We start from the raw sequence: 14,506 nt of genomic DNA on the forward strand, positions 1-14,506 counted from the left end.
GCTCGCGCAGAACTGCAGACGTGCCTGCTCTCAGACACAGTGACGCTGTCACGCACACACACGCACGTGCTCACGGCACACTCACACGTGTGCACACAGGTGCAGGCTCACACCCCCGATGCACACATGTTGAGTGGGGAGTGGTGGCGACCGTCCCAGAGCTGGCCAAGGACCCCGCGGGGGTGTCTTCCTCTCCTCGGCTGCCCCCTCATGGGCCCCTCGTGGCCTGGGACAAAGGGGCCACGGTTGTGCTGTGGTATAGGAGCCCTGTCAGAGTGGTGGCTGGAGGGCTCTCTCCCAAAGTGGGGCCGGCCCCCCTCGGTCCTGCCCTCCTCTTTCTAGAGTCGGTGGCCCCCCACTTCCTGTGTCTCATCCTCTCTCCCGGCCCCACCAGAGGCCCCCGTCAGGCACCTGCTGACTTTCCTCTGGGTGCTAAGCGCAAAGCCGCTGCCCGCGTCCCCGACGGCCCCGGCCAGAGTGTGAACTGTCGCAGTGGGGGTGGGGGGCACCGGAGCACAGCCTGGCCCCCGAGTGGCCGTGTGCCGGTGGCCGCTAGATACATGCGGGACACACAGAGGGTGCCCAGCACTGTGGCTGTCCTGGGGGGACTCTGAGCACCAGTTACGTATGGCTGAGGAGAAGTCAGATGGCCCAGGGGGATGCCGAGTCCCCAGCACCTCTGACCCTGCTGCCGTTGTGTCCCTGCGAGATACTGCTCAGCAAGGGCCAGCCTGGCGGTGCCCCGGAGCGCCTGTCAGCCGTTGCCCGCGAGAGCCGGGGAAGGCGGCGCCCCTTGCCCTGTGTGCCCGGCGTCAGGTTAGGTGGCCTGGCCTCTGACAGCTCCCTGCTGGGTGGGTTTCAGGCAGATGTCTTCACCTCTCTGGGGTAAGAGTGGTGGATTCTGGTACTTACTGGGTATGTCCATTCTGATCGTGCATTCTGGAACTCTGAAAAGAGCCACAAGACAGGCTCGGGGGTCCCTGGGTCTGGGTTGGGGCAGGCCAGAGCTAAAGCCCCGTTGATCACCAGACCTCGGTGAATGATATTTGGGTCTCCTGGGGTCAGTGCCCCATAATTATGCGATTATTCCCTCTCTGCAGTGTGCGGGGAAGGCTGGGAGAAGGAAGAGCGGTAGAAGTTTCCGGCACTGTAGCAGGTCCCTCCCTGAGGGTCTGGGCCCTTCCCTCCAGGGACGCTGTGAGGAAGAGAACGGGAAACGTGTGTGGACAGCGGGTGCCCAGGAGAAGCCTCAGGCTGGGGCAGGGGCCAGAGGGCAGAGCGTCCCGCAGGACAGTCCCTGAGGCTGTGACTGCCACTCTCTCTGCCTCGACTTCCCCTTCTGTGTGCCGCCGTGGACCCCGGGGTCCCGCTCCCGGACCCCGTCCTGGAGAAGTACAGAGACACGCCCCCCGTGCTCACACATGCCCCCCGGCAGCAGCCGAGAGCCGCCGGTGGATGTGATGCACGCGACGGGGTCCGGCCGCACAGCGGAGTATTACTCAGCCACAAAAAGGGACGAGGCACCGATGCATCCACAACGCGGACGCCCCGTGACGACGTCATGACCAGAAAACGTCAGGCGGTCGCAGAAAGAAAAACACTGTGATTTCATTCATGTGAAATGTCCTGAGCAGGCAAATCCAGAGAGGCCGAAAGTGGAGGCGTGGTTTCCAGGGCCGACGGGGGCGGGGGCGGGGGGAGGGCGGGGGGTGACCGCCGCAGGGTGCACGGTTTTTTCCGGGAGGATGAAAGTGTTCTAGAAGGAGGCAGTGGTCGTGGTTGCACAGCCTCGTGAAGGCACTAAAGCCACAGCACTTGCCCTTTGAAAGGGCGAGCTGGGTGCCCTGCGAGGTGTCCCCACCGTGTCGGGCTGACTGAGGACATGGGATGGCCCACCAGCAGCTGGCACGCCGCCCCTGCCGAGGGGACACGTCCCCCAGCACCCGGCCCCCTCCGCCCCGTCCAGTCAGGGGTCTCGGCACCAACACCCCCCCCCCCCCCCACCCACCGCCCCAGCACGAGCCCAGAGAAGCCCCGCTCCGCAGGGTCCCCAGGGGGCGGCTCCCGGCCAGCCACACGGGGGCCGGGGGGGGGGGGCGGGCGCTGTTTGCACACGGACACCTTGGCCCAGCGGCCCTGCAGGAATGTGGAAAATGCAGCGGCCGCATCTGCAGGCGGCATCTGTACCCAGGCCGTCGGAAAGCCTCAGTGGCCTCTCATGAATGTGGATTTTGTTTGGCCTGTTTGCCTGGGACACGGGCCCTGTGAGGAGCCCTGAGTCAGGACACAGGCTGGGAGCAGGCGGCCAGGGATGGAATGTCCCCGTCCTGCCCTGTCCCACCCGCCCCGCAGCAGGGCCTGAGGGGTGAGGAGGGGGCCGCTGTCGGGGGCGCCCCCTCACGGCCCCGCGGCCTCCGCCCCGCGCTGGCCGCCGTCCCTGGGGTCCAGCTGTGCCCGGAAGGCGGCCTCACCCGGCCCCCGTGGGGCATCGCTGCCTAGTCCTGGCCTCGCAGCCAGAGCGCGGGCGCTGGCTGGGGGCTCTGAGGGGTCCCCGCGCCCACGCTGCTCCCCCTCCAGGCCCCCCGCGAGAGGAGGCCACCCTGGGGGAGGGGGCACGGCTCTGCGGCGGCTCCCAGAGGCTTCGAGCACTGGGTGATGGAAAACAGGGTGGCAAGGCGGCCTGGGGCCACCGTCAGGGTTGGCCGGCAAAGCCCGGGGCCCCAGATGAGCCCTGCCGTCCCCCCCCCACCCCCCCACCCCACAGTCATACACGGAGCTTCTATTTGGGACGCTCCTTCCCAAAGCTTGATCTGTGTGAACAGGGGTGTCATCCTCAGAGACCATCTCAATCCTGACAAGGGCTGGGTGAGTAGTGAGCAGGAAACCAATAGCTCGACGCTGGGGTCACGGCCCCAAACGGCCAATGGAGTCGCTGACCTCACTCTCTGGTGGCTGGGAAGCGGGACGGGGGGTCCCCTGCCTGGCCTGCCACCCTGCTTCCTAGCCCTCCGCAGAGCTGGCCTGACGCGCCCGGGCCAAGGGAGCATCTACAAGAGAGGGACGTTGACCCACAATACTGAGGGTCCCGGACGCTCGGCAGCACCGATGGGGGAGGAGGGAAGCCTAGGCCAGCGGTGATAGAGGTCTGCCTCTCCGGCCCCCAGAAGGGGAGGCTTCCCGCGCCCGTACGTGACAGGATGCGAGTGACGTCCTCAGGAGCAAGGACAGCGGTCTAAAGTGTGACCGCCACTCCCGCTCTGGGTACCTTTGGGTGGCTCCCTGGGTGGACACGGCCCCACAGCGTGCAGACGCCTGCTGAGCAGAGTCTGGGCTGGGTGTCCCTGTGCAGTGAACGACCTGCTCAACTGTACAGGCCCACTCTTCCTTCTACCCAGGGAAACGGTGGGTCCTCAGCTGACCTCACGGCGGGACTAAAGTATAAGATTGCAATCGGTCTCCGAGGACAGTATCTGTCACCCCAGCCACGGCTACGGAGACACAGTGAGGATAAACCAGCAAGGGACAGGCCAAAGAAACAGGACCTTGGCACCTGCGAGGCCGTCCGTATCTATCCTACATCCTCCACCCCGCTCCGTTCAGCCTCCAACACACAGTCAGCGGGTTCTATCAGAGAATTAGGTTGGCAACAGGACCCCAGGATCCCCCGGCCAGTGTGGGCTGAGAGCCCCTCCGTCGGGCTCGGCAGGGACAGGGCTTTGAAAGGCGGACATGTGACTGCCCACCCCCGACGAAGGGTGGGATGCCGGAAGGGTTGAGGGCGGAGCAGAGGGCAGTTCTGACGGGGCAGGGGACCACACGCCATGGCAAGGAGGCGGCTGGCAGGTGGAGAAGGGAGACAGGATGCTGGGTGTCCGGCGGGGGGGCGGGGGGTGAGGTCACAGGCAGGAGGTGGAAAGGGGGAGCAGCGTCCCGAGAACGGGCCCCGGGGACTGCGGTCAGGGAGAACGGGGTGGGACGGCGGCCAGCCTGGAATGCAGGTTTCCAGCTTTAGCTGTCGGCAGCGGTGGGATGGGGAGCTGGTCACACCCTTCCCGGTCTCGTCCCTTCTGCACCCATGTACAATGAACCAAAGTGGAGGTGGGCCAGCCGGCTGGGGTGGGCCGGGGAGAAGTGGGGAAGGAGCCCCCGGCAGGGCCCCAGCTGCGCCTGCAGGGTCCTTCCCACGGGCCCCGCGGGTCTCCCCGGCCGCGTGGGGGGGGGGGGGGGAAACGACCAGAGGTAGCATCTGCTGTGCTCGCAGCGTGTCAGGCCCGTGCTGTGGGTGCCCGGTACCTCGGCCCACCCCTGGGCCCGGGCAGGTCTCCCCACTCTCCTGATGGAGACACCGAGCTCAGGGACGCTGGGGGCTTGCCCACACAGCCCCGGGCAGCTGCTTCTGGAGCCTGCACCCTTCCCCACTGCACCACCTCCCCTGAACTCTGAGCCCCTCATCTCGGAGAGAAAGCAGACGGGTAACCGAATCTCAGTAAGAGTCAAAGCCAGGAGGAAGGTGGGGGTGGGGCTTGGCTAGGAAGTCTCCGGGCTCCGGAGGAATCCACAGTGTGAACTGATGTCTCTTTGGCACCATCAATGGTGGCGGGGTTCCAGAAGAAAGGAGGTGGGAACAGGTCTCTGCTTCCAGGCCACCCCGGTGTGGAGCGGACGTGAAGTCGGGGAGGAGACCCACTGACTTTCTCCCAGGGAGGGAGGCAGGATGAGGCCTGACCCGGAATGTCAAGTCAGAAAAGGCGCAGGACCCGACACGATTAGGCTTCAAGGGGACATAATCTCTCTATTAACATTCTCCAAAGGCAACCGTGTGTAAGACTTAACCTGATGTGCCGTGTGCTCCTCAGGATGACAGGACCGGAGTCAACAGAAACCACAGGTAGGAGGCTTTTCCCTCAATCTGCAGCACAGCCTTCTCATAACCTCCGGCACACTGTAGGGGTGGGACCATGGGATGGGTGGCTGTGACAGGCAGTGAGGTCCCCGTCGATGGGGGCATTCAAGCAGAGGCAGTAACCTGGAGGCAGGGTCTGGGGGAAACTGGGGCAGTGATGAGGGAGTTGTCTCTAAGTTGATCTCTAAGTTGTCTTTGACCCTGAAGTCCCGGGACTTGCCGGCTCCCACGCTGCCCCTGGCTGCAGCCGGCCCGGGCTACAGGCAGAGGGGTCACTCACCCTTCGACGGTGCCTCCGCCCCCCCCCCCCCAACCCAGATGCTGTGGGGGCCGCGCGCTCCCCTCGAGGTGCCCCAGCCTCCTTTCTGCCTCACACACTCCTCCCCGGGTGAGGCTCTCGACAAGCTCTGCCCCGTGCTTCTGGAAGCTGCCAGGCCGGGCACATGGCACACGAGGGCACGCCCTCCCTCCTGGGCACCTCAGGGGCTGCCCTGGCCGCCCTTCCTTCCTAAGACTGTAATCTGTCCCAGCTTCCCGCCAGCCGCCCCCCTCCCCCGCCCCAGTCTGATACCAAGCTGGCATTATACCTGCTTGTCTGGTTTGTTATCGGGGAGGCAGGGGCTTGCTGGGTTGGGGGCTCCTAGGGTGGCGTGGGGCACAGAGAGGGCTCCGTCTGCATTTGCTCAACCAACAGGCAGTAGTGAGGGCACGGCGAGAGGCACCAGCCCCTGCCGCTCTCTGGCTGTGCGGCATCGGCCGGGTTACCTAACCTCTCTGATCCTCGGTTTCCTCACCGACACTAGGGGTACCACCAATCAGGATAGGAGCCTTCCACACAGTAACACGTGGCACAGTCCCTACCGGGTCCCGAGCCAGCGGCCGAAGAGCGGTCTGCAAGGAGTTAAGGGCCTCAGCCACCGCCAGAGCGCAGGAGGCCAGCCCAAGCGAAGCCCCGTCTGTCCCTCCGACCCCGCTGCCTCCGTGGCCCAGGGTGCGGGGGCAGGGTCTGGGTGACCGCGGGAAGTCCCCGCGAGCCCCGGCTGGCCTTCCCTTCCGGCCGCCGCCGCGCGGCGCCGCGTCCCCACGGGTCCCTGCGGCCTGATTCCCTAGGCGCGCCCGGCCGGCCAGGGGCGCGGGCCGGGTGTGGGCGCCGCGTGGCCTCCCCGCAACAGCGCAGCGGCGGGGAGCCCCGTGCGCCCGAAAGACCCGCCCGGGCCCGCGCGCTGCCCCCGCTGCCGCCCTGGCCAGCTCGCGCCCGGCCGAGCGCGGGGGCGGCACGCCCCGGGGGCAGCCTGGAGGAGGCGGCAGCCGGGCTCCGGGGGTGGGGGTAGGGGTGGGGGCAGCCGCTCCGGCCCGCAATGAATGAGCCGGGCCGCGGCCGCGCGCGCGCCCCCGCCCCGGCCCCGCTCCCCGGAGGCCCGGCTTTCCGGAGGCCCCGCTCTGCGGCCCCGGCGGGCACGCAGCGGCGGGCGCTGGGCTGCACTTTGCGAAGTGCCCGGCGGGGCCGGCCCGGGCTCCGCGAGCGGCGCCGGGCAGGGCGGAGGCCGGCCTCGAAGCGCCGCGGCCCCCGCCGAGCCCCCGGCGCGCCCTGGCGTTCGCGGCGCGGCGCGTCCCGGGCCGGGCGAGCGGGGTCGGGGGGCCGCGGGGAGGGTCGCCCGGCCCCGCCGGAGCGCGCCGCCGAGGGCGCCCGGGACGTGGCGGGTCGCGGGCGGCCAGGTGACCCGCCGCGCAAACCCCCGGTCCCCGCGCACTTCCCAGGCGCCGCGCGGCCACACTCACCTCCCGCTCCGAGGGCCCCGCTCCGTTCGCCGCGCTGGCGGACACGATCGAGCTCCCGGCACGGCCGCGGCGGCCCCGGCGCTCTGGGCGCGGAGGGCAGTCCTCATCCCGACCGCAGGCCGCCCGGGCCGCGCAGACGGGCCGCCCGCCCGCCGGGCACCGAGCCGCCCCGCCGCCGCTGCTGCTGCGCCGCGCTCTGCCCCTGCGGGCGGGGTGGGGAGAGGAGGGGAGCGGCCTCCACCCGCTTCCCAGGTCGGGCCGCGCGCGCGGGGCCAATCCTCGCGAACAAGCTCCCGGCAGCGTCTGGGTGCTCCGGGGGGCCCTCCGCCCAGCCCTGGGCAGCGCGCGCGGTCGGCCCCCAGGCACAGCCGGCTTCGGTTACAAACTTCAAACCCTGCGTCCCCCCCCCACCCCCCCCAACCCCCCAGCTATTTTTAGCAGCACTCTTCCTAGGTGTCTGTTTCACGGGACGCGCTCTGGTGATCGGGGTCCCTGATGGGAAAGGTATGGAGCCACCAAGCCCGGGCCCGTGCCCCTCGCCAGCCCACCCCGGGCTGGCAGCGCTGAGCCGCTCGGAGGCGCCGGACGCACTCTGCACTATTTTCAAAACGGGGGCCTAAGTCTGTCGGTGTGGTTTCCGGTGGCTCCTCCACCCCGACCCCCTCCCGGCCTCCTGTCTGCACAGGTTCGGACACCTCACATACTTGCCCCTTCCGCTTCTGCAGGGAGGATGGGGGGGGGGGTGGTCATGCCACCTGCCACCTGCCTGGAGACCTTTTGAAGTCCTCCAGGTTGGCACCTGGAAGGCACCCTGGGAGGAGGTGCTCAGGCCTCAAAGGTGGGGGTTGAGGTTCCCTGAATCCTCAGTGCCCTCACTTTGGGTGCCCTGGCCCAGCCTCAGGCCTGGTGGATTCTGGAAAGAGCAGATGGTGGGAGCTGGAGCCGCGCGGGCCCTCGAGCGGGAGGGCCCTCACGTGCCATCTGTTCAGCGGTGTCCTTCACAGATGAGGGCATCCAGGTCCAGAGAAGGCAAAGGCACCCACCCCGGGCCACATGGCCCAGGGCGTGGGACACCGGCTGGTCCCCGGTGTGCCCGCAGGGGTCCCCTGCAAGGCCCTGGAGGCGCCCACGGACAGGGGCCGCCCTCCTTCCCCCACTTGAGACAGCCCCAGGGCAGGGACTCACAGAGCCTCCGAGAAGTGAAATTGTGTTGGGGTGGGGGGTGGGGTCTTCACTTTGTAGAAAGGCATACTTTCAGAGTTGGTCCTTTGAACAATGTCCCCCTGAGAGCCTGCAAGCTTGCTTTAACTTACCCAAGTTCAAATTTCACACCCCCTTAGGAACACCTTTATCATGTAAAGCAAGGTATAGGTGACACACAGGGCCTTTGGCCCAGAGTCCCGCTCACTGGCTTGGGAAGGAGTGAACGGTCTGGCCCCTGGCCCCACCTGCGGTCTGCAGCAGTTGGTGGGGCCCTTAGCTGTCCACGTACAATTTACAGTAAGCTAAAACGGGCTGCACAGCAAAGTCAATTTTCCCGTGGCTGTTTGTGACCGCGTCTGAAGGAGCTTCTAGAAATCCCTGTCAGTGGACTTGAAAACCTGAACTGAACGAGGGGCAAGAGAGTACGCGGCCCCGCCGCCCGGTCCCGCCTGGCGCTCAGAAAGCCCAAGCCCCAGCTCACATTTCCGGGGCATCGTCCCGGGCCTCTGGGTCCTGGGATCTCCCTCGCCATGGAAATCGGCACAGGAAGGGGCTGAGAACCGCCACGCCCCCTCCCCCAAGGTAATCGGTATTTCAATCCAGTTGGTTTCCTAAAGTTTCTAGTGCAGGGTCCCCCGGCTCAGACAGAGTTCCCAAATGGAGCTTGCTTCCTCACCCTTCCCACTGGGTCTCTTCTTGCTTCTTAGGGAGCCCACAGTGTGTGTGTGTGTGTGTGTGTGTGTGTGTGTGTGTGTGTCCAGCCTGTGGCGCACCGGAGCACCCCTGGGGTGTGACAGGAGAGACCTCACTTAGCAATGCACCCTTGACCACAGTGTGGAGAGCGGATCTGCTCTGCCCACCTGGGCCAGGTGCTCGGCGCGTGAACCTGACGGCCTAGGAGGTGGGTCTCTACACTTCCCCCTTCCCAGGGAGGTTCAGAACGTGCCTCTCCTGCCCGGGGCCTCGGTCCCACAGAGCTGGGAGCTTAGCCCTCCCGCTCGCAACCTGGACAGGCCCTAAGCTCCGGCCCCGACCCTCCCGGCCCACCTACTTTGTATAACCCAGCAAGGTTCAACTGGGGGCGACTACGCCCCCCAGGGGACATTTGGCAACATCTGGGGACATTTTTGGGCCAGCTATAAGGCTGCCACGGCGTCTACCGGGTGGAGACCACAGAGGCCGCTAGACCTCCTACGATGTACGGGAGGGCCTCACAAGAGAGAGGAACCTGGCCCCAAATGTCATCAGTTCCCCAGCGTCAATGGTCTCCTGGGGGTGGACCCCAGCACCCCACCCCCTGGCCTAGTGCAGGCAACACGTCCCCTCCTCCACAGTCCCCAAAGCCTGGCAGTAACATCATCCACCTCTCCCAGGAGGAAGCGCCCAGTCCCCGCACGGGGTGCCGTGGACAGGGGGTGGGCTGGCAGGGTCTCGACCATGGGGAGTGCCTGCTCCTTTGCTCTGAGAACAGAACTGGAAAGTGCCCAGCTGTGCTGGGCCTCCCTCTGCACCAGGACACGGCCCGGCCAGGGCGCCGACTCAACTTGCCCAAAGTCACGGACATCAAGCCCCGCTCTCCCTCCCCAGCCGAGCCCCCGTGCCGCCCGGGGCCCGAGACCCACCGCTGGCCGCCCTCAAGGGGCAGAGGCTGCCTGGGCCCCTGCGCGTGCTGGGAAAGCCAGTCAGGGTTCCTGAGTCATCCCCTTGAATTTTGCCTGATGTCAAAATGAAACCGCGTACCCAGAGCCAGAGCTGGGGTGGGAGGAGTGAGAAGCGTCCGGCAAATTCCAGGGACATAGTGTCACATGGCCGCTCCAGCTTGACACTCACAGGGCCTTGGCATTGGCCACCCATCCGTCCAGATGGCCTCGCACCTTGAAAGCAGCGTCCTGCCCCGCCCCGTGTGCAGTCCGCACCAGACCCCGTGGGACCCCCGAGGCCAAGCCCCTCGTCCTTGGAAGAACAGACTGTGATGTGGCGCGTTGGATGTTTACACCCTCCCGGAGTTTCGGTGGCAAGTCTGACCTATGACCTTGTGGGCTCCCTCAGGCCCCTTACCCCCACTTGCCAGATGGGGAAACTGAGGCTGGAGGGCTCCATCCCAAGGACCCAGGAGTTAGTAGCACAGCCCACCTGGGACCTTTGACTACCTCCTCCTGTGCCTGTCGACTCCCTGCCAAACCCAGGGGGAGGGCACAGCCACGAGGGACGTGGGGCCCCTGACCTTGGGGGCATGCCTCCGCCTCACGGAGACGCCTCCCTGTGGCCCCTCGCTTCTCCCCGGGTGTCTTGGTGGGAGTGTGGGGACTTGGTGGCTCTTGTGCCTCGTCACATTAAGTGGCACTTCAGCAAACATGGAAGCACGGAGCCCAAGCCCTTTCCGGGAATGAGCGACCCGGCCCTTCCGGAGGAATTACCTGTGCACCTGTACCCGCTTACTGAAAAGCGGGCTCCAGGACCCCGCGTTGGTAACACAACCAGTGCTGGCAGAATTCGCGGAGGAGCCCAACAACTCGGAGGGCCTGGCCTCCGCCCCCCCGCTTTCTGCTAGCTGAGAGTCCTTGGGTAAGTCAGCGACCTCTCTGAGTTTGTGCCCGCCCGCCGGGAGTTGGCGTTTTTGGTGCCCGCGGCTCAGGGAGGAATTGAGAGGCCAGGAGGGCACTGCCAGCCCCCCGAGGCAAGGTGGGGCTCCTCCTGACAGCGGCCGGGGGTCCCTGGTGCTTGTCCCACAGCAGATGCTGTCTGGCCCTCATACGCCCCCCCACCCCTGCCCCGTGCCCCCAGGCACCCAGCCCGGGGCCAGGGCGTCAGAAAGAAAACTACAGGTTCGAGAACACAGAAAGGAACATACGAATGGAAACGAGTAAACCTTTACCTCACTCGTCAGCGGCAACTCAGCTCCTACGTGGCCACATGTAGAAACCCTGTGCATTTTCGGGGGTCTGCTGTGAGGGGGGTGGGCGGACGGAGGGAGGGAGGGAGGAGGCGAGCGGGCGGGAGGGAGGCTGGGTGAGTGGCGGGCGGGTGGGGCCAGGGCCCAGCGAACCCTTCCAAGGAGACATTCCAGACTGAGGGTGGCGCATGACTCAGAGCCCAGCGCTGGTTTCTGTCCTGTCTTCCCGTCTTCCAAATGGCCCCACTTGTGAGCAGAAAGGGACAGGGAAGGGGTGCCTTTCCTGAGGAGGGTCTCACACGCAGACACCGGCATGCCCCCCCACCCGCCCCCCCACCGCCAACACGTGCTTTCACACGAGCGGGCCAGCGCCAGCCACGGGGACCCAAGGTCCGGCAGAGGGTCTGGGTGTGTAGAGCTTCCCGGGGCCCAAGGCCCACCTCGCCCCCCTCTCCCAGCATCGGCTCCTCCGCCTCCAGGAAGCCCTCCCTGCCCTCCGCGCTGGCCCGGGACGCCGGTGTTTCCTGAGCTCCTCCCAGCGGGGCCATCCGGCAGCCGGCGGCCCCGGGCCAGTCCCCAACTCTGCCATCTGGCAGCCACGTGACCTGAGCCTCAGTCTCCCCATCCGCCCCGGTAAGTCACACTCATTCGCGAGTGTGCCGGGACCCGTGGGCCGCTGTGAGCCTTCCGACGCTCAGCCGAGCATCCCGGGCTCAGCCTCTTGCGGGCCTTCAAGATGGGAATCCTTCTAATGAAAAGAAAACAGAGGCAGCGGGGGCCGGCCCGGCCGCGGGAACCCGAGCCAGCGGCCTGGCGCATGAATGGGCCCTTTCACGGGGCGGCTGCGGCGCGAGGGCCCGGGGTGGAGACATCCGAGCGCGGCCCGAGGAGCTGGCAGTGCCCGGGGCCTGCCCGGGGCAGGGAGGAGGAGGACGGCGGCCTTCAGCCCCAGCCTCCGGCCTCAGGGCCTCCTCCCGCTCACCCCGCGTCCTGGCCCGGCTGCAGGAGACAAGCCAGCTGTCCTGGTCTGCGTGCCACTGTCCTTGTTTTTTTCTCCTATAATTACGTCTCCGAGGGACAGCTACAAATTTACATTTTGCTCAGCTTGGTCACCGATCCGGAGCCCGTGAGGAAGGCCGCGCTGTCAAAGGCGCATTGATGTGTGTTTTCGTGTTGCTCGGGGTGACTGGCTGAGGCGTGCGGACACAACTGGCCCTTGTGGCCGGGCCGGCTCTGCGAACAGCGGGGCCCCCGGCACCTGGGCCTGTGTAAACGCCTCGCTCCCCTCGCCGTGAATGACTTCAGTGTACCCAGGGTTTCTTTTTCCGTACCTGGCCACCAAAACTTCCAACATTCTTCTAGAAAAAATGTGGCAAGCTTCCCCGGGATCGTTTTCTCTCCAAATGGCTTATCCATCCCGCTCTGGCCCCAGGCTCAAGCCAGGTCTTCTTCCAGTTAGTGACATTAAAGAAACCTCGCGCCTCTGCCACCTGCCGCACTGGCCCCAGGGACGCTCCCTGCGGCTCCGTGGAGACAAAGGCTGGCGGTCAGACGGCTTCGAGTCTCCGAAGGCATATCGATAGGCCGACGGCCTCGGGGGGTCCAGCCGGCGGAGGCGAGCGGGGCCCCCCGTCTGGGAGCACAGACACCGGGAGACGCTCGGGCAGCCCCGGGCCTGAGCGCGGGCTGTCCTCGGTGTCCCCACCCGTCCTGGCCGGGCACCACAGACTGATGCCGCCTCCCCCGGGGGGCAGGGCCCGTCAGAACCCTCCTCCAGGAGGACACCAATGCCAGGACGCGAGGGGACGACGATGGGCAGGTGCGCGCGTGTGCACGTGTGTGTGTGTTCGCACGCAGTTCCTCCGGGACGCGGGGGTGTGAGCCCTGCCCTGCTCACCCCGCCACCCTCAGTGCCTACAACAAGGCTGGACACAGAACAAGTCCTGTTTGTCGAATGAATGAACGGACGGAGAGCTCGGGGACGGCTGAAAGGGAGCCTTTGGGCGAGGGTGAAGCCAGGCTGTCGCCGCTGTCTCTCCTGTGGTGACGGCCCTGGCAGCCGGCAGAGGTCTGTGGCCGCAGCCCCGCAAGCCCCCTGCTGTGCCTCCGTTCCCCAGTCCCTGTCCCTGGAGGCCCGTTGGGTGCCCGACGGTCAGCATCATGCACTCAGAGTCTAATGGATGTCAGTTCTGACCGTTACCCCTACCTTTCCCGGGCCACTGCCTTCTCCGTCACACGTCCCCACATCTCCCCGGCAACTATGGTTCACAGTTCGTAATCGGAATCGTTCCCGGGAGAGACAACCTCTGCCGGCCCCCACGGTCTGGGCCCGTCCGGGCACGGACGGCGTCTCCTGGCCGGGTCCCTCCTCCTGCCCCTGCCCTCATGGGCACGCGATGTGCGGTGGAACGCGGGGTCTCCACCCCACAGACTCGTCACAATAGCCGGAGAAGAGCAGTTGGCCTCCTGCATCACCCCGATCCCTCTCTGCTGGCCCAGCCCTCGGTCGCCCAGGGTGCTGGGGCCACCTGGGCAGATGCGCGCTCGCACGTGGGGTTAGACTGCCTTCCCGACGCCTGTTTTTCTCTGTGACGTCAGCAAGAAGACAGGCACACGCCTTCAAAATCTCTATACTTTCCTAAAAGAAATGGCACTTGTCCCCTTAGCTCCCCTGCCCCCGTCCCCCCCCCGCCCCACTCCGGGAATATCCAGTGAGCAGAATGGCACTCAGGCCCCCTCCATCCCAGCACTCGGGGCAGACGTTACCAACCAGCCAGGGCGCTCAGCCCTCCCGCCTCGCGGTGCTCGCCGGGCTCCCGGGCAGCCCCTCCCCCAGATGGGAGCCGGTCACACCCCGGCCTCCTCGTACCCACACGACGGCCCTTCCCCACCAGGCCCCAAGCCACCTTCCCGGCCTCGGGGCCCGTCCCTCCTCTGCTGTGTCCTCCCCGCCTCGACTCAGGCCTCGCTGGGCGGCCCCACGTCACCCCGGATGCCCCTCGGTCTCTCCTCAGTCTCACTAACCCTGCACTCGTCTCTCCTGCCCTCTTTGCCAACTCATCTTCGAGGACACGCTCGGAAGTCACCTCTTCTACCAAGTGGTCTCGCAGACACCGGGATCGTGGCACACGCACATCACCCTGCGCCCTACACCCGTGTGTGTGGCCGTCCCACACGTCAGATGGTGCCCGAGCCCGCTCAGCGCTCTCTGCGTCTCTGACGGTCTCACTCTGTCCTCTCAGCTGCTCATCACGGAGGCGCCTCCTCTTGGGACACAGGAGGCCCTTTGTCCCTTTTAAGTCTGCTCAAGACGTCCGACCTCCAAGAAGCACTGACCATGGGACGCAGGCCCTTCTCAGCACCTGAGAATGTTAGCTCAGAAAGACTCTTGGGGGCCGTCCGGTCCAGACTCTTCACTCTGCAGATGAAGAAACTGAGGCCCAGAGAGGGAGAGAGAGCTTGGGCACAACCAGGGTAGGACCGGCTCTTCTGAGGGGGCTTGGCGTTCTGCCCTGAGGCCCAGGAGCCAAGAAAACCCTGCAGCACGGCCCTCTCGTCCTGCCGACCGGTCTGACCACCGCCCCCGCCCCATCCCACCCTGCTTGCTCTCCAGAGGTCCTTGCTTGCTTCCGCTCCCCCCAAAACCCCCTGACACATCCCCAGGGCCACAGCGAGACCCCCCCCCCCCAAGCTGCGCAACAGACAGCCTCTGCACTCGGCAACGTGCG

The 14,506-nt window shown here is 66.3% G+C and overlaps 2 protein-coding genes across 2 annotated transcripts in view; both read right to left on the reverse strand.

Annotated features, from left to right (window-relative positions):
* Positions 1–6,979, reverse strand: part of ZNF469 (zinc finger protein 469) — a 46,698-nt gene extending 39,719 nt beyond the window's left edge. Inside the window, exon 1 of the mRNA XM_027076396.2 lies at positions 6,683–6,979. The gene's annotated coding sequence lies outside the window, so the exon portion shown is untranslated. The remainder of the gene's footprint in view (positions 1–6,682) is intronic.
* The window catches only part of LOC128313296 (collagen alpha-1(I) chain-like), a 51,869-nt gene continuing 39,760 nt past the window's right edge, over positions 2,398–14,506 (reverse strand). The window contains exons 8-11 of the mRNA XM_053211058.1: positions 5,765–6,884; positions 4,868–4,942; positions 3,073–3,211; positions 2,398–2,600 (exon numbers count right to left, since the gene is read on the reverse strand). Coding sequence (XP_053067033.1) covers positions 2,398–2,600; positions 3,073–3,211; positions 4,868–4,942; positions 5,765–6,884 — 1,537 coding nt within the window. The remainder of the gene's footprint in view (positions 2,601–3,072; positions 3,212–4,867; positions 4,943–5,764; positions 6,885–14,506) is intronic.

The sequence above is a fragment of the Acinonyx jubatus genome, chromosome E2 (genome assembly GCF_027475565.1).
Source record: "Acinonyx jubatus isolate Ajub_Pintada_27869175 chromosome E2, VMU_Ajub_asm_v1.0, whole genome shotgun sequence".
Classification (NCBI taxonomy): domain Eukaryota; kingdom Metazoa; phylum Chordata; class Mammalia; order Carnivora; family Felidae; genus Acinonyx; species Acinonyx jubatus.